At 43.1% G+C, this 20,069-nt stretch overlaps 1 protein-coding gene across 1 annotated transcript in view; it reads right to left on the bottom strand.

Moving 5' to 3' along the window:
• The window catches only part of ZYG11B (zyg-11 family member B, cell cycle regulator), a 98,227-nt gene extending 81,524 nt beyond the window's left edge, over nucleotides 1–16,703 (bottom strand). The window contains exon 1 of the mRNA XM_012434800.3: nucleotides 16,641–16,703. Within this exon, the coding sequence (XP_012290223.1) occupies nucleotides 16,641–16,643 (3 nt within the window). The 5' untranslated portion in view covers nucleotides 16,644–16,703. The remainder of the gene's footprint in view (nucleotides 1–16,640) is intronic.
• Nucleotides 16,704–20,069: the final 3,366 nt, after the last annotated feature.

Raw genomic sequence — 20,069 nt, 5'->3', positions numbered from 1 at the left:
AAAAATCTAAAAAAAAAAAAATCTAAAAATAAATCTAAGATTTAACCCAGATCTGTTAATTATGGTCAGAAGAGATAATGAAGCCCTGTAATTAACTACCTCAAGTACAGTAGGCAGAGTGACACAGTCCCTGAGCAATGGCTGAAAATATATTCTATAGCAAATAGGAAAAACAACAATTCCAGCTGAAAAAATAAAAGTGGCCCAACTTTATATTTTTGGTTAATATACTGTTGTTTTGAACATGATATAAACTTGATAAGATAAACCACTCTCCTAATTTGAACTCATTCTCCTTTATGTTCTTTTGTTTTTTTGAGATGGAGTCTTGCTCTGTCACCTAGGCTGGAATGTAGTGGTGCAATCTCGGCTCACTGCAACCTCCACCTCCCGGGTTCAAGTGATTCTCCTGCTTCAGCCTCCTGAGTAGCTGGGATTACAGGCACACAGCACCACCCCCAGCTAATTTTTGTATTTTTCATAGAGATGGGGTCTCACCATGTTGGTCAGGCTGGTTTCGAACTCCCGACCTCAAGTAATCCGCCTGCCTCGGCCTCCCAAAGTGCTGGGATTACAGGCATGAGCCACCACACCCGGCCATTCTTTTTGTTCCTTTAATAGGTAAATATCAGGGACTATGCTGGATTTGGGGGATATAGGAAGGGTTAATAATTCTGCTTTGTGTATCTGTGAACTCTATTCTACTTCACGATGTTTCAAGAAATGCAAATAAAGACTCTGAGCTATTTCGAAATGACATTTTGGTTGCAGGATTGTGTTCCATGGACTATGACGACACACTAAGACTAGACCACACAGGTCATAACTTAGTTAAGGCTGGGCACTGTGGTTCACACCTGTAATCTCAGTACTTTGGGAGGCCAAGGCAGGTGGATCATGAGGTCAAGAGATCGAAACCATCCTGGCCAACATGGTGAAAGCCTGTTTCTACTAAAAATACAAAAATTAGCTGGGTGTGGTGCCACGCACCTGTAGTCCCAGCTACTGAGGAGGCTGAGGCAAAAAAATCGCTCAAGCAATTAAGTATTTAGTCATTTACACAACACTCAACTAGTAGTTATTCTCAGTCACTTCCCCAAGACTCACTCGGTTATCAGTTATCTGTTTTGTTAGTTTGTTTTGTATATTTAAAAGCTTCATTCTGTTACTATATTGCCAGAGCCACGGCAAAGAAGCATTTCAACATTCTGAGCACTTGTCGACTTCAGAATCTCTGAGTAATGAGTTTTATGTTTGGGTTAATTATAAGAAAAAGTATCCTTTGTGGATTATGCTGGTAACAATGCCTTACAGTAAACGAAGCATATTCACATCTTGATTTTTATTTGATACTCATGATAACCTTACAAAGTAAAGTATTAAAATTTTCATTTTATAGGTAAGAAAGCTGAAGCACAAAATGACTTGACTTCTCTAGAGATATTGTAGTTAAGAACATTAGAACTGGATGTGAATTCTAGTGGTATCACACTGGGCAAGTTACCTAGCTTTTCTGACACTCAGTTCTGTCCTATGTAGAGTGGGGTTAATATTAGTACAGTCATGTGTCACTTAACAACAGGAATACATTCTGACAAGTGTGTCAATAGGCAATTTTGTCACTGTGTGATCATAGAGTGTACTTACACAAACCTAGGTGGTATGTAGGATGCAAAAACCTGTACAGCATGTTTCTGTACTGAATACTGTAGGCAACTGTAACAAAACGGTAAGTATTTGTATATCTGAATAAATCCAAACAGAAAAGGGCTGGGAGCGGTGGCTCATGCCTGTTAATCCCAGCGCTTTGGGAGGCCACGGCGGGCAGATCACTTAAGATCAGCAGTTTGAGAACAGTCTGGCCAACATGGTAAAACCCCATCTCATCTCCACTAACAATACAAAAATTAGCTGGGTGTGGTAGCTTGTGCCTGTAGTCCCAGCTACTGGGGAGGCTGAGGCAGGAGAATCGCTTGAACCCAGGAGGCGGAGCGGGCAGTGAGCTAGCTGAGATTGTGCCACTGCGCTCCACCCTGGGTGACAGAGCGAGACTGCAGAAAGAAAAGAAAGAAGAGAGGAAGGGAGGAAGACAAAGAAAAAGAAGAAAGAAAAAGAGAGGGGGAGGAAGGGGGAGAGAGGGGAGGGAGAAGAAGGAAAAGGTACAGTAAAAATAGGAATAAAAGATAAAAAATGGGCTGGGCACAGTGGCTCATGCCTGTAATCCCAGCACTTTGGGAGGCCAAGGTGCGCAGAGCACAAGGTCAGGAGATTGAGACCTTCCTGGTTAACATGGTGAAACCCTGTCTCTACTAAAAATACAAAAAATTAGCTGGGCATGGTGCCATGTGCCTGTAGTCCCAGCTACTCGGGAGGCTGAGGCAAAAGAATTGCTGGAACTCAGGAGGTGGAGGTTGCAGTGAGAAGAGGTCGCGCCACCGCACTCCAGCATGGCTGACAGGGCGAGACGCTGTCTCAAAAAAAACAAAACAAAACAAAAAAACAAACAAAAAGATAAAAAAAATGGTACAACTGTAGAGGGCACTTAATATCAATGGAGCTTGCAGGAATGGGAGTTATTCTGAATAAATCAGTTGAGTCAGTGATAGTGAATCTGAAGGCCTAGGACATTACTGCACACTACTGTAGACTTTATAAATATTTTGGCTACACTAAATTTATTTAAAATATTTTTTCTTTTTTGGGGGGTGGGGGCAGAGTCTATCACCCAGGCTACAGTACAGTGACATGATCATAGCTTACTGCAGTCTAAATTTCCTGGAATCAAGCAATCCTCTCGCCATAGCCTCTAGAGTAGGTAGGACTATAGTCGTGCACCAAAGCACCCAGCTAAAGGTTTTTTAGTTTTAGTAAAGACAACGTCTTGCTATGTTGCCCAGGCTGGTCTCGAACTCCTGAGCAAATTTTTTCTTTCTTCAGTAATGAATTAACATTATCTTACTGGAACTTTTTTAGCAACTTTATGAACTTTATTTTTTCTAAACTTGTTGACTCTGGAAATAACACTTAAAACAGAAACACATTGTACAGCTGTAAAAAAAAATCCAAAAAAACATTTTCTCTTTTATATCTTTACTTTTTCTATTTTTAATTTTTTTAGAGACAGGGTCTTTCTCTGTCATCCAGGCTGGAGTACAATAGCATATACACAACTCACTGTAGCCTCAACTTCCCAGGCTTAAGAGATCCTCCCACCTCAGCCTCCCAAGTAGCTGGGACTATAGGTACATGCCACCATGTCTGAGTAATTTTTTATTTTTGTGTAGCTACAGGGTCTTACTATGTTGCTCAGGCTTCAACTCCTGGGCTCAAGTGATCCTCCTGCCTCAGCCTCCAAAGTGCTGGGGTTATAGGTGTGAGTCACCATGCCTGGCCTCCCAACTCATATGAATCAGGCTCAAGATGTCCTACGACTGACAAATTCTATTACAGAACACAAGGGCTTTAACAGTGCTCCTTTTTTGTAACCTTGGTGACTTTTTTCTAAAGATTGGGCCAGAAATCAGGTGACTACAAAAATTAGAAACTTGATAATTTTATGATAGAAATAGATATTTTATGGACATTTTTCTAAAATACTATGTAATACTGTGATGAAGAGTGTGGGCTTGGAAGTCAGACTGCCTGGCTTAAAATGTCACCTCTACCATTTACAAAACTATATAACCTTAGGCAAAGTACTTAATCTCCCTGAGTATCAGTTTTGTGACTGTAAAATACTGACAAGAGCAGTACCTATGTCAAAGGATTGTTGTCAGAATTAAATAAATTCTAAATACAACACACTTAACAATAGTAAGTGGTATATACTATCTGCTCAATAAATGTTATTACCACAGAATATCAGCTGCATAGAAAAAAAAAAACCTGTATTTTCTTCACTACTGTATTCTCAGAGCCTAAAACAATGCCTACTACATAGTGGCCATTGCATGAATAAATGAATAATCAAGCATAAGTTTGTTGTTAAGTATAATTAAAATACATATTTGCCTCTAGAGAAAAAGACTACATGTCCAGAGAGAAATATTAAGTCCCAAGTCCCACCTTAAAACCAAAGAATGAAACAGAAAAGCATTTAAGTATCGAGTTCACAGATACCTATGAAAAATTGAGATATTAGATATCTTTGACTCCTCATCCTAGTATTCCATGGGAAATCTCCTCTTAGTTGATTAGATTGAAAAAAAAAAAGCTTTTAGTTTCCATTACTAATTCAAGCAAATCATGCTTCTAGAAATAAACATCTACTATAAACTTAGATATGATCTAATCTGTTTACCCTCCCCTCCCCAACTGCAATCATTTTACAGATGAGGAGAAAGGTCAAGAAGATCGTACCAGTGAGGCACTGTGGCTCACACCTGTAATCCCAGCACTTTGGAAGGCCGAGGTGGGTGGATCACTTGAGGCCAGGAATTGGAGATCAGCTTGGACAACATGGTGAAACCCCATCTCTACTAAAAACACAAAAAATTAGCTGGGGGTGGTGGCGCACGCCTGTAATCCCAGCTACTTGGGAGGCTGAGGCAGAAGAACCACTTAAACCTGGGAAGCGGAGGTTGCAGTGAGCTGAGATCGTGCCACTGTACTCCAGCCTGGGTGACAGAGACCCTATCTCCAAAAAAAAAAAAAAAAAAAGAGAAGGTGATAACAAGGGCATAGATCACAGATAATAGATAATACCGTTCCCAAGGGTACAGATATATTGAACTATTTGGTATACACTATGGGGAGTTATTTTTCTTTTTAAAAGAACACCAACTTTGGAGACTCCTAGATGCCAAACTGAAAAGCAGGTAAAGCAAGCTTCTTGCACACATCACTTCAAGCCCTGGCCAATATGGCAAGCGGCTATGTGCTAAAGGGCAAGGAGGTAGAGTTCTAACTAAAAAAGATCAAGGCCTGGAAAGCTACATAAATGCCCTCTTCTTCCATCTAAGGTCATGTGATAAAGCTATTCTAGGAAACAAAACAAAAATTTAGGTCAGTAGTCATTGAGCAGATCACAGGATTGTCAACTCAAAGAGATACTTTAGCATTATTTTCCTGTTAACTATAGTAACCAGGAGTTTTGAAACATAATATGGTAAACAGAGAAGTGGGGTTAATAATGGAAAAAACACTGGGCTTGCAGTCAGTCCTGGCTCTGCCACTTACTAACTCTGTGACCTTAGGAAAATCAATTAACTTCTCAGTATTCTTATCTAAAAAACTGAAGCTAGAGCTCTATCCCACAAAAATGGTAATGAGGAATAAATGGCATGTGCATGAAAATGTCTTTAAAACAAGGTCCAGGAGCAGTGGCTCATGCCTGTAATACCAGCACTTTGGGAGGCTGAGGCAGGCAGATCACTTGAGGTCAGGAGTTCAGGACCAGCCCGGCCAACATGGTGAAACTACATCTCTACTAAAAATATAAAAATTAGCCAGGCATGGTGGTGGGTGCCTGGGAAGGTAAGGCAGAATAATCACTTGAACCTGGGAGGCAGAGGTTGCAGTGAGCCAAGATGCCACCACTGCACTCCAGTCTGGGCAACAGAGTGAGACCCTGTCTCAAAAAAACAAACAAAAAAACAAGACTGGCGAGGAGGCTCACACCTGTAATCCCAGCACTTTTGAAGGTGGGCAGATCACAAGGTTGGGAGTTCAAGACCAGCCTGGCCAATATGGTGAAACCCTGTCTCACTAAAAATACAAAAATTAGCCGGGCATGGTGGTGCAGCCTGTAATCCCAGCTACTTGGGAGGCTGAGGCAGGAGAATTGCTCAAACCCAGAGGCGGAGGTTGTAGCGAGCCAAAATCGTGCCATTGCACTTCAGCCTGGGTGACAGAGCGAGACTCTGTCTCAAAAAAAAAAAGAAAGAAAGAAAAACAAGGTAATAAAATTTTTTAAAATAATTAACCACCCCTCTAGATTTAGCAGTAACTAATTGTTTACTGAGTTTAAATAGTCTACTCTCTGGAAGGATACCTCCACGAATTATATAGACAAGTGACTTTCAAGTGTTTATACAAAGGGATACTGCTTTGCAATTCATCTTGAAATCACTTGGCTTTCTTCCCAGCTCTTCCTATTAAATCCTTGTGGACAGAACATTTATCCTAGGTCAAAAGTGCCATTTAAGCTACTAAAAGAAACTGTCTGATCTAACATTTCTTACCTATCCAACCTCTTTTCCCCTCAGAGGACCTGCACAGAGTGTTCAATTTTTTTCATCTCTCACATCTCAGTTAACATCACCTTATGCAATTCTCTACCAAACACACACTGAACAAATATTGTATTGCTCAGTAATTTTTTGTTTTTGTGAGACAGAGTTTTGCTCTTGTTGCCCAGGCTGGAGTGCAGTGGCGCGATCTTGGCTCACCTCTCCTAGGTTCATGCGATTATCTTGCCCTAGCCTCCCGAGTAGCTGGGATTACAGGCATGCGCCACCGTGCCCAGTTAATTTTTGTATTTTTAGTAAAACCAGGGTCTTACCATGCTAGCCAGGCTGGTCTCGATCTCCTGACCTCAGATGACGCGTCCGCCTTGGCCTCCCAAAGTGCTGAGATTACAGGCAAGAGCCACCGCACCCGGCCAGAACTATTCAGTGCAATATTGATATGTACTTACTAACTGTAAGTAGTATGCTACTTACTATGTACTATGCTAAGTGCTTATGAATGAAACAGAAAAAACACAGCACTGTCCCTGCCCTCAAAGAGCTCACAATCTGGAGAAACAGCCAGCCTCATCAACAAATAATAACACACAAAACAACTGCTATAACCAGGGCACATACAATGTACAGGAGAAGCATACAGAAATGTGTAACCCAAGGCTGCCTGGAGGCAACCAAAGCCTTCACAAAGGAGTTAGGGCATAAAGGGACATTTGAAGGTTTGATAATTAAGAAATATGGCCAGGCACGGTGGCTCACGCCTGTAGTCCCAGGATCATCTGAGGTCATGAGTTCAAGACCAGACTGACCAACATGGAGCAACCCTGTCTCTACTAAAAACACAAAATTAGCTGGGCATGGTAGCACATGCCTGTAATCCGAGCTACTAAGGAGGCTGAGGGAGAATCGCTTGAACCCAGGAGGTGGAGGTTGCAGGAAGCCAAGATCATACCATTGCACTCCAGCCTGGGAAACAAGAGTGAAACTCAAAATACTAATAATTAAGAAGTACGGCAGGACACAGTGGTTCACGCCTGTAATCCCAGCACTTTGGGAGGCTGAGGTGGGCAGATCACTTGAGGTCAGGAGAGAGACCAGCCTGGCAAACATGGTGAAATCCCAGCATTCCAGGCAAAAGAAACATTGTAAGCAAAACTGAGAGGCACAGAAAACAGCACAATGTTCCTTCAGTATTACTGAGCATAAAATGTAAAGACTTTTTCTCATAAAATGAGAGATAAGGCTAAAGCAATAAAAAAGATCAGATCATAAAGGCCTTAGTATACTATGTAAAACACTTTCAAGCCAGGTGCAGTGGTTCACATCTATAATCCCAGCACTTTGGGAGGCCAAAGCAGGGAGATCACTTGAGGTCAGGAGTTCGAGACCAGCCTGGCCAACATGGCAAAACCCTGTCTCCACTAAAAAATGTAAAATTAGCCAGGTGTGATGGCTCATGCCTATAATCCCAGCACTTTGGGAGGCTGAGGCAGGCAGATGGAGTTCAGGAGTTTGAGACCAGCCTGGCCAACATGGTGAAACACCATCTCTGTTAAAAATACAAAAATCAGCTGGGCATGGTGGCAGACACCTGTAACCCCAGCTACTCGTGAGGCTGAGGCTGGAAATCACTTGAACCTGAGAGGCAGAGGTTGCAGTGAGTGGAGATCAAGCCACTACATTCCAGCCTGGGTGACAGAACAAGACTCCATCTCAAAAAAAAAAAAAAATACAAAAATTATCCAGGCGTAGTGGGGCACACCTGTGATACCAGCTACTCAGGAGGCTGAGACAGAAGAATTGCTTGAACCAAGGAGGCAGAGGTTGTAGTGAGCTGAAATCGTGCCATTGCACTTCAGCCTGGACGAGAGTGAAACTCCGTCTCAAAAAATAAATAAATAAATAAAACACTTTCATTCAACAACTATTTGCTGAGTCCCTACTATGTGCTAGACATCACCAAGAACACAGGATACAGATCTCTGTGGATTCATTGCTGTCTATATGAATAGTTGTTAGCCGAGTCGTGCAGCATCATCTGTGTGAAACAGCAGCCCTATAAGACCACTGTAAACTAGAAAGGCCGAAACTGCAGGCTCCACAAGGATCTTAAGGAGTTAACAAATTCACATGCAGACCAAGTACATGCTGTACACAATAATATCTTGATATTTTTATTGCATAATACATATTACCTTTACCAGAGTATCATTTTAAAATATTACTGAATTCCTATCAGAACTACTTTTTGGTTTTTTCCCCCACAATTAATGTATTCTGAAAATATGTTACTGTCCTATCTCTCAAGGTTTTCAGTGTTAAAAAGGTATCTTCACAGGGTCTACTGTCTCAGACAACAGGGAAGAATTTAAAAATTCTGAGTAAGGAGGCCAAGGCAGGCAGATCACTTACAGTCAGGAGTTCAAGACCACCCTGGCCAACATGGTGAAACCCCGTCTCTACTAAAAATACAAAAATTAGCCAGGCATAGTGGTGGGTGCCTGTAGTCCCAGCTATTCAGGAGGCTGAGGTAGGACAATCACTTGAACCCAGGAGGCGGAAGTTGCAGTGAGCCAAGATCATGCCACTTCACTCCAGCCTGGGTGACAGAGCAAGACTCTATCTCAAAATAAAAAAAATTCTGAGTAGGAAGAGTGGTACGCCTCCAGTCTTTTCTCATTACACCTTTGCCTAGTTACTATAGGAAAATTTATTTTTCTTTCATTTATGAGCCTGAAAAAGCTTAATCATGATTAGTGTGAGAATAGTACTTGTAGCATACGGTTTGTCAAAGAAATACTTAAGTGCTGAAGGCATATTCTTCTTCAAAGTGCTTTATAAAAGTGATTTGGGCTGGGCGCAGCGTCTCATGCCTGTAATCCCAGCACTTTGGGAGGTTGAGGCAGGCAGATCACCTGAGGTCGGGAGTTCGAGACCAGCCTTACCAACATGGAGCAACCTTGTCTCTACTAAAAATACAAAATTAGCTCAGCATGGTGGCGCATGTCTGTAATCCTAGCTAATCAGGAGGCTGAGGCAGGAGAATTGCTTGTACCTTGGAGGCAGAGGTTGCAGTGAGCTGAGATCGCGCCATTGTACTCCAGCCTGGGCAACAAGAGTAAAACTCTGTCTCAAAAAAAAAAAAAAACTATCTCAGTCAGTAACTTAAATTTTACATAGAGAAATTCAGTGCAAGATCCCCTGAAAATGACCAGAATGACTATCCTAAAGAGAACTAGTTGAGTCTTGTTTGTAAATTTTAGTGAAATAGGAAATAATTCTGTCTTTATATATAATTGCTTCCATGCACAAGCTTTATCACCTAAGGAAAATAACCTCCTATGTTGAATTACTAGTTATTTATTTAATTTTTATTTTTTTGAAACGGAGTTTCACTCTTTTTGCCCAGGCTAGAGTGCAATGGCGCGATCTTGGCTCACTGCAACCTCTGCCTCCTGGGTTCAAGCCATTCTCCTGCCTCAGCCTCCCAAGTAGCTGGGATTAAGGCACCTGCCACCATGCCCAGCTAATTTTTGTATTTTTAGTAGAGATGGGGTTTCACCATATTGGTCAGGCTGGTCTTGAACTCCTGACCTCAGATGATCCACCCAACTCGGCCTCCCAAAGTGCTACGATTACAGGTGTGAGCCACTGCACCTGGCATTTTTTTGTTGTTGTTGAGACTGAGTCTCACTCTGTCGCCAGGCTGAAGCGCAGTGGTGCGATCACTGCAACCTCTGCCTCCCAGGTTCAAGTGATTCTTCTGCTTCAGTCTCCTCAGTATCTGGGACTACAGGTGCGCGCCACCACACCCAACTAATTTTTGTATTTTTAGTAGAGACAGGGTTACTCTACTAACCACGTTTTACCATGTTGGCCAGGATAGTCTTGCTCTCTTAACCTTGTGATCTGCCCTCCTGGGTCTCCCAAAGTGCTGGGATTACAGGCTTGAGCCACTGCACCCAGCCAAATTATTATAGAATTTTAATCACCTAATAAGTTATATGCCTAATAGTAGGGGGAGATACAGAACGCCACTGGTGATAATGTTTAATCTCTGTATGCAACATATTATTTTTTTTGAGACAGAGTCTTACTCTGTCACCAGGCTGGAGTGCAGTGGCACAATCTCGGCTCACTGCAACCTCTGCCTCCAGATTCAAGTGATTTTTCTGCCTCAGCCTCCCGAGTAGCTGGGATTACAGGTGTGTGCTACCACGCCAAGCTAATCTTTGTATTTTTAGTAGAGATGAGGTTTCACCATTTTGGCCAGGATGGTCTGGATCTCTTGACCTTGTGATCCGCCCACCTCAACCTCCCAAAGTGCTAGGATTACAGATGTGAGCCACTCAGCCCAGCCACAATGTATAATTTTTTTAAGCAAGAAGGAAATTTAGTAAGATTTCCTTCCTATTGTAAGACATTTCTCCACTTGTGCTTCTGAATGACTGTCTGATTCATATTGGAATGAGACTGCTCAGACATATTATGGTTCAAAAGCATAAGCTTGGAAGGGATTTCAATTTATTTACTGATTCCTCTACACACATCCTTTTTCTAGTTTCAAGAACATATTTACTGATATCAATAATAACTTCTATATTTTCAGTTCAAAATGTCACTGTCACAAGATAAAAAAAATAGGCAGGGCACAATGGCTCAGGCCTGTAATCCCAAGCTTTGGGAGGCAGAAGTGGGCAGATCACATGAGCCCAGGAGTTCGAGAGCAGCCTAGGCAACATGGTGAAACTCCATCTCTACAAAAATATAAAAATTAGCCTGACGTGGTACCACGTGCCTGTAGTCTCAGCTACTTGAGTTGGATGAGGCGGGAGGATGGCTTGGGCCTGCGAGGTTGAGACTGCAGCAAGCCGTGGTTGCACCATTCATTCCAGCCTGGGTGACAGAGTGAGATCCTGTCTCAAAAATAAATAAATAAATAAAAGCTATTAGTGTTGCTGCTTAACATTCCTATCTAAAATAGGTGCCCTCTCACACACACGTTATCACTTTTTATCTTACCTTGGTTTACTTTTTCTTAGTACGATATTAACATTATATAACTATGGTCATTATATATTTATAGATTTATTTATCGTCTATTCCCTCCCTGTACCCCATGTCTTTTTTTAACCTCTGTAATCACAATGCCTAGAACATCACCTAGTCCTTAGCAGCTGGTCAAAAATCATCTCTTTATCAATGAGTTTTACATTCTGGACATGGAGACTCTAATCAAATAATTACATCAAGAAATATAAAATTACAGTTGCGATATATTCTGTGAAAAAGTGCTACATAATAAAGAGGGGAGTGACCTAGGTGTTTTGGATAGGGTTTCCCTGAATTCCTTGAATTGAGAACTCCAGGATATGTTAGAGTTAAGCAGGCAAAAGAGAGTATCATCACAGGTCATTTGCACATGCTGTTCCTTCTATCTGGACTACTCTTTTTTTTTTCTTTTTGATACAGAGTCTCACTCTGTTGCCCTGGCTGGAGTGCGGTAGCGTAATTTCGGCTCACTGTAGTCTCCACCTCCCAGGTTCAAGTAATTTGCCTGCCTCAGCCTCCTGAGTAGCTGGGATTACCGGTGCCCACCACCACACCCAGCTAATTTTTGCATTTTTAGTAGCAACAGACTTTCACCATGTTGGTCAGTCTGGTCTCAAACTCCTGACCTCAGGTGATTAGCCTCCCAAAGTGTTGGGATTACAGGCACGAGCCACTGCACCTGGCCTATCTGGACTATTCTTTACATAACTCCTACAATTTAATCCCTCAGTTCTCTACTTGAAAGTAAGACCCTCTGCAAAGCCACTTCTAACTATTCCATTCTATTATTCCACAACTTTTGTTTTCTTGGTATATCTTTTTTTTTTTTTTTTTTTAATGAGGTCTCGCTCTGTTGCCCAGGTTGGAGTGCAGTGGCATGATCATAACTCAATGCAGCCTTGAACTGCTGGGCTCAAGTGAGCCAACCTTAGGCTCTAGAGTAGATGGTGCTACAGGCATGCACCACTATGCCCAGTTATCAACTTGTCCTTTTTCAGCACACTCAAGATGTATTAAAACTCTTCACATTTAAAATTACTCTATACAAGCCAGATGCGGTGGCTCATGCCTGTAATCCCAGCACTTTGGGAGGCCAAAGCAGGCAGATCACTGGAGACCAGAAGTTTGAGACCAGCCTGACCACCACAGGGAGATATCTTCTCTATGCAAAAATAAAAAATCAGCTGCACATAATAGAGCACACTTGCAAGTCCCAGGTTTACTTAGGAGACTGAACAGGGAGGACTGCTTGAGCCTAGGGGTGTGAGGTTGCAGTGAGCCATAATCACGCCCCTGCACTCTAGTCTGGGCAGCAGAGCAAGACCCTATCTCAAAAAATAAATAAATAATAAAATAAAATAAAATAGCTCTGTATACAAAAGATGAAAAATGCCAGGGGTCACATCTACTTTACTATCCGTGATTTCCCCAATGTCAACACAGTCAATGGCACTTCAAAAACATTGTTAGATTAATTGAAAGTAAAGACTATGTTTTAGATCAGTGGTTTTCAAATTGTGGTTCACAGACCAGCATCAAGAGCGTTACATGGGTTTTTGACAGAAATGCCAACTGTCATGGTGGCTCACATCTATAATTCCAGCACTCAGGGAGGCTGAGGTGGGAGGATCACTGGAGCCCAGAAGTTCGAGGCCAGCCTAGGCAACATGGCGAAAACCCGTCTCTACAAAAAATACAAAAATTAGCCAGGTGTGATGGTGGGCACCTGTGGTCCCAGCTACTTGGGAGGCTACTTGAGAGGCTGAGGTGAAAGGATCGCTTGAACCTGGGAAGTCAAGGCTACAGTAAGCTGTGATCATGCCACTGAACTCCAGTTTAGGAACACAGCAAGATCCTGCTCAAAAAAAAAAAGAACTGCAAACTCTCATGTCCTGCCCTCAGCTCACTGCAACCTCCACCTCCCGGGTTCAAGTAATTCTTCTACTTCAGCCTCCTGACTAGATGGGATTACAGGCGCATGACAACACACCAAGCTAATTTTTGTATTTTTAGTAGAGACGGGGTTTTGTCACATTGGCTATGCTGGGCTGGTCTTGAACTCTTAACCTCAGGTGATCCACCTGCCTTGGCCTCCCAAAATACTGGGATTACAGGCATGAGCCACCATACCCAGCCAAGAATTCATCTTAAATGTCTCAACCATTCAAACACAACCTAATTAACATTTAACAAAAAATGCAAAGCTTTATAACAATCACTCATTCAACTATATTTATTATCTACTAAAAATATTGCTTGAGGAAAAGTAGCCTCTACCAATACTTCCTAGCTCATACTAAGCTAATATTTTGCCTTCTCCTCACCTCTCCCATACATACATTGTTACTCTGTGTGTACATGTTTTAACAAGCAAGGAAAAATCAAGTTAATTCGACACAAAGTCTAAAACATAATCACGCCTAATATGTCTGCTGTGGTCTGAATGCTTGTGTCTCCCTAAATTCCTATGTTGGAATCCTAATCCCCAAGGTAATGATAAAAGGCGGTGAGGCCTTTGGGAGGTGATTAGATGATGAGTGTAGAGCCCACATGAATGAGATTAATACCCTCATAAAAGAGGCTCCAAGGCCATGCATGTTGGCTCACGATTATAATCCCAGCACTTTGGGAGGCTGAAGTGGGCAGATCACCTGAGGTCAGGAGTTCAAAACCAGCCTGGCCAACATGGTGAAACCCCATCTCTACTACAACCACAAAAAAATTAGCCAGGCATGGTGGCGTACACCTGTAATCCCAGCTACTCGGGGGCTGAGGCAGGAGAATTGCTTGAACCTGGGAGGCGGAGGTTGCAGTGGGCCAAGATCATGCCACTGCATTCCAGCCTGGGTGAAAGAAAGACTCCATCTCAAAAAAAAAAAAAAAAAAAGAAAGAAAAAAAAGAGGCTCCAGGTCTGGCCCCTGCCACCACGTGTGAAAACAGTGAAAAGGCGAATCAGGAAGAGCCCTCACGAGACATCGAATCTGCTGGGGAATTGATCTTGGACTTCGAAGCCTGAGAAATAATTTCTGTTGTTGACAAGCTACCTAGTTTATGGTATTTTGTTATAATAGATTGAATGGGCTAAGACAATATCTTCCTGGTCTCATTTCCTACTACACATCTTCATTCTTGCATCCTTCCATGCTATATAAGGGTAATACTACTTCCTATAATGCATCCTAATTCCTACTTTCTTTCTTAAAAAAAAAAAAAAAATCCCTGTGAAAGCATCCTTTCTACTTGCTACTCATTCACAATGAAGCATTCTTCCCCTTCCAAAAATGATCTATACAAATCCTATTCATCTTTCAGGCTCAGGTATTTAGGATCCCAGGACACTTTGGGATCCTAAATACCTAAAAGGGGAATTCGTAACTCCTCCCTCTCATAAATTCATTCTCAATGGAAGGACCCACACTTTCAAAAATCTAGCAATGTGATGTCTTAGGTAGGATGGCTTTTTATTCTGGAGAGTATAACATCATACCTCACCTAATACCATTTTTGCACCAAAATTAAGATTCTCTGCCCAGGCATGATGACTCATGCCTGTAATTGTAGCACTTTTAGAGGCCAAGGTGGGAGGATGGCTTAAGTCCAGGAGGTCAAGACCAGACTGGGCAACACAGCGAAACTCCATCTCTACAAAAAAATTTATAAATTAGTGGGGCACAGTAGCCTGTGCCTGTGGTACCAGCCACTTGTGAGGCTGAGGTGGGAAGATCATTTGAGCCCAGGAGTTCAAGGCTGCAGAGAGCCATGATTGTGCCACTGCACTCCAGTCTGGGCCACAGAGCAAGACCATCTCCAAATGATTCCCATACTCACCCTTTCTGTGTAGTCCACTAGTTATCTCAAATTTCAGTTTAAGTTTATATTAGTCAGGTGGGAAATGAGAATATAAAGTGAATCATTTAAGCAGCTAGCTGGCCTGAGCACTTGGAATAAGTAAGGCACGGTTACTACCTAGAACTTACATTCCACAGGGAGAAACAGGTTAATATACAATGACAGTGTGTGAAAGTGAAGGAAACAGGAAAACGACAGCCTAAAAATGCAGGAGCAAATTAGGGGAAATTCATAGATTAAATAATTTTATAGTAAATCACTTTTCTAAAAAACAGATAGAGGGAAAAAAAAACAAACTAGGAAAACATGATTATCAGGACTTAGTTTTGACTAGAATGTCTTAATCCTCCCAGAGACCAAAATTTAGCTTGTTGCATATGATGGAGCAATGTTTTCAATAAATGTACAGCAAACCACTTATAAGCCAACTCAACGAAAAAAACCAACTGAAGCCTCAACCTGTTTTCAAACATAAAGAAGAAAATTTGCAAATATAAGGTTCTCCCAACTAAAGGCAGAGAGGGCAAAACAAATGAACTCTTTAGAAGGTTTAAAGAGACTATCACAACATGCCAAGCTGATTGTCAGTCCTCAAATGCCCTTGGTCTCTGCCTCCAAATGAAAACAAATCATTTGTTTTAGGTAATAACAGTCAAGCTTGTAAATAAATACTTTAAAATTTCCCCAACCATACCACCACATGAAAAGATGCTCAAAATAAAAAAAAAAAAATTCGAAACAATTTTAAGCTATTTCTGTCAAAAGACCAGCTCTGTCCTAAGGTCACAGTATGCATGCTGGCCCTCACTTCGTGGCTCTAACACACCACCACTCCGGTTTTGCAATGACAATAGGTAATAGGATTTCAAGATCTCTTCAATGCCTCCAAAAACGGAAAGTAAGAAGCAAGCCTACAAATTCCTATCTGCCCGCCCTGCAGCTCCCGGGAAGCAACAGTCCTCAAATTGTTCCTGCTTAGACCCCTGAAGCCCGTAGAAGGAAATGGGGACAGCTGTGAAAGCGAGCCGAGCGAGGACATCCGATAAGGGAAAAGGAAACGTGGATGGGAGAGGACGAAGGGGAGAAGGAACACTGAAGGAGGGGGCAGTGGAGATAAAATGGTGAAGAGGGGTGAGAAGAGCAAGAAAGAGCAGCCAAAAATAGGGAGGAAAGGGGGGAAAGTAAAAATCACATAAGAGGAAAAAAAGGCAAAATGATAGACGAGAAAGGAAGGAAGGGTTAGGGTTAAAGGACGAGGAGTGGGCGACAAAGGGAATGCGAAAAAGGCTGTCACTGGGATGATAAAAAGGATGTCATTGGGGAGAAGGCAGATTCAGGGGGTGTCACCTAAAGGGGCTCACCCAGCAGGTGGATGAGGGAGCACGGGGAAGGAGGAGCTGGACACCGAGAGGGAGGTTACGAGGGAGAGAGGTAAAGACAGAGAGGCAGAGAGGACACCAGAGACAGGGAGGGGCATGCCTGCTGGGGCTAGCGCGGCAGGCGGGGGCTAGGGTGGCGGGCGGCTGCGGCTAGGGCAGGCCTAGCTCCCTCACCATGGCTGCGCCGGCCTGGTCCTCGGGCGTGCAGCCTCCGTCCTGGATGCGGCGGCGGGCCGGACCGGAGCCCGCCCCCAGGCTGAGCCGGCGCGGAGGCTCCAGGAGGCTCCGGCGAGCGGCGGCTCCGGGCTTGGCCCAGGCCTCGGCCTCTTTCCCGCAGAAGGTATAAGTGCAGCAGCAGCAGCCGCAGCCGCAGCCGCAGCCGCAGCCCGAACCGGAGTGCAGACTCCGCCCCCGCGAGGACCCGCCCAGGCGCGCGAGCCCGAGCTTGGCCCCGCCTCCATTCTCAATACGCAGACTCAGCCAAGGGGTCCCGCCCACCCAGCCCGACCTCCAGCTTCTCCCCTTCTCCGGTTCTTAAAGGAGCCACACACCCCCAAATTCTAGCCTCCCTTCAAAATATGAAGAGCTTTAAATATTACGTCACGACAAGAGATTACAGCACCTCTCGCTTCCGTCACCTATAGACCCCTCTGTCACTCACCATCATTCTTTAAGACTTGGGCTTCTAGTACACTGTTATTCATTACTACTATTGTCATAATTCTCGGTGATTTCAACATTTGCTTAATTCTTCCAGTCCTCTGGCCTCTCAGATTCTTCTGTAGGAATCATTCTTGGCTCAGCCTCTCATTCTCATGCTCATACGAATAACTGTAACTCCTCTACAATCTCAATTTTAATCCTCTAACTCCCATCACAACCTTCTTCCTTTCTAGTTCACTCTCTCTGATAATACTCCAACTCCAAAAACTTCAAACCCAAGACCCCAAATCCATTGATCCAGCTACCTTTCGCTATTCTTCCCCACACTGTCCTCATGTACTCACTATCTTCCTGAAACAGCTTAGATTCTATTGTCCATCATGAAATGGAATCTAATAGAATCTAAGCTGTTTCAAGAAGAAAGTGAGTACATGAGGTACATGAAGTCGATTTCTTCAGTATTACCTTCTTTTATCCAATCATTCTCAGCTTTCTTTGTACTGATGGAACTCCAGCAGTGGAGTGGGTGAAGAAAAAGCCAAAAGTGGTTGACTGACTCCCAGTAAATTTGAGATCATTATTCTCAAGAGGCCATCATGCGTGGCTACACTACCACATTTCTCCAATTTCTTTTTCTTTCTTTTTTTCTTTTTTTTTTTTTTTTTTTTTTGAGACAGAGTTTCGCTCTTGTTACCCAGGCTGGAGTGCAATGGCGCGATCTCGGCTCACCGCAACCTCCGCCTCCTGGGTTCAGGCAATTCTCCTGCCCCAGCCTCCTGAGTAGCTGGGATTACAGGCACGCGCCACCATGCCCAGCTAACATTTCTCCAGTTTCACACACTCTCCCACCTTGCTACATAACTATTTCAAGTCTCCTGTCTCTTAAAACCTCCACTTCCTCCCTCATCCTCATTTAGCTGATGATTTTGCTTCCAATTCACAAGAAAATGAAACAAACCAAAAAGAACATCTACAAGTTCTCAGCACTCACCATGATTTTCAACTAACCTGTATCTCTGCTTTGACACTCTTTCTGCCTTCCTTTCCTTACAAGTGAATTATTCGTCTTTTAGCTAACGTCAAACCCTCCTCAGTTCTCAAGAATCTATGCTAAAAGACCAGGTTTTATCACCAATCACAAACCTAAATTTCTGTAAATGACAATCAAAATTAATTACTAGAAAAAAATTAAAATTTAAAAACAAGCATCCAAAATGAAAGCTGAGGTTTTTTTAAACTGGCTTAACCATTTTAAAGTGTACAGTTCAGGCCGGGCGCGGTGGCTCATGCCTGTAATCCCAGCACTTTGGGAGGCCGAGGCAGGTGGATCACGAGGTCAAGAGATCGAGACCATCCTGATCAACATGGTGAAACCCCGTCTCTACTAAAAATACAAAAAATTAGCTGGGCATGGTGGCGCATGCCTGTAATCCCAGCTACTCAGGAGGCTGAGGCAGGAGAATTGCCTGAACCCAGGAGGCGGAGGTTGCGGTGAGCCGAGATCGCGCCATTGCACTCCAGCCTGGGTAACAAGAGCGAAACTCTGTCTCAAAAAAAAAAAAAAAAAAAAAGTGTACAGTTCAGTGGTATTGAATATATTCACATTATTGTGCAACCATCCCCATCAAGAAGCTCCAGAACTTTTTCTTTTTCATTTATATTTATTTATTTATTTGCCCTGTCACCCATCAGAAGTACAGTGGCACAATCACGGCTCACTCAACCTCAAACTCCTGGGCTCAAGCAATCCTCCCACCTCAGCCTCTGTAGCAGCTAGGACTACAGGCACATACCACCACGCCCGGCTATTTTTTTTTTTTTTTAATGTAGAGACAGGGTCTCACTGTGCTGCCCAGGCTTGTCTCAAACTCCTAGGCTCAAGTAATCCTTCTGCCATAGACTTCTAAAGTGCTGGGATTACAGACGTGAGCCAATGTGCCTGGCCTCCAGAACTTTTTTATCTTCCAAAGCTGAAAGCTTGTACTCAAACTCCCCATTCCTAACTTGCCACAATCCCTGGCCATAACTGTTCTGCTTTCTATCTCTATGAATTTGACTACTCTAGGCAGAATTTGTATTATTAAATCCAACACACACAAAATTTTTCTGGCAAATTGTTATAAAAGTTTCAAAATACTAATTCTGAATTACTGTCACAAATTGGTGACAAACCATTTCTAGACAGTCACTACTCCACTCATCACACTTTGAGAAGCTCAAGAACTATGCCTTATACCATGTCACTATCTCAAAGACACTTATCCAGCAATTCTTTCTCTCTCCTACATCACTATTTTTCTATTACTTCTCATTGCTATAGCAACATGTATTTATTTCTTCCATTCAAAACAATCAAACAAAAAGCCCTCTCTTGGCTGGGCAAGGTGGCTCATGCCTGTAATTCTAGCACTTTGGGAGGCCAAGGCAGGCAGCTCACAAGGTCAAGAGATCGAGACCATCCTGGCCAACATGGTGAAACCCCATCTCTACTAAAAACATAAAAATTAGCAGGGCATAGTGGTACACGCCTGTAGTACCAGCTACTCGGGAGGCTGAGGCAGGAGAATCACTTGAACCTGGGAGGTGGAGGTTGCAGTGAGCAAAGATCATGCCACTGCACTCCAGCCTGGTGACAGAGTGAGACTCCATCTCAAACAAACAAACCAAAAAAAAGCATCTCTTGACTGGACTTGATCTCCCTGCCCCCAAACCACTGCCCTATTTCTCCATTCTCTTTTCTCCAAAATGCCTCACAAAGGTGGATTGTACATGGTCTCACTCTGTTGCCCAGGTTGGAGTGCAGTGGTGCCATCTCAGCTCACTTCAGCCTCCCAAGTAGCTGAGGCCACCACGTCTAACTAATTTTTGTATCTTTTATAGAGATGGGGTTCATCATGTTGCCCAGGCTGGTCTCGAACTCCCGAGCTCAAGCAATCCACC

This window comes from Aotus nancymaae, unplaced genomic scaffold, assembly GCF_030222135.1.
Source record: "Aotus nancymaae isolate 86718 unplaced genomic scaffold, 86718_ANA_hifiasm-v0.15.2.pri h1tg000007l, whole genome shotgun sequence".
Lineage (NCBI taxonomy): Eukaryota > Metazoa > Chordata > Mammalia > Primates > Aotidae > Aotus > Aotus nancymaae.
This window is presented reverse-complemented; position numbering and strand designations above follow the sequence as displayed.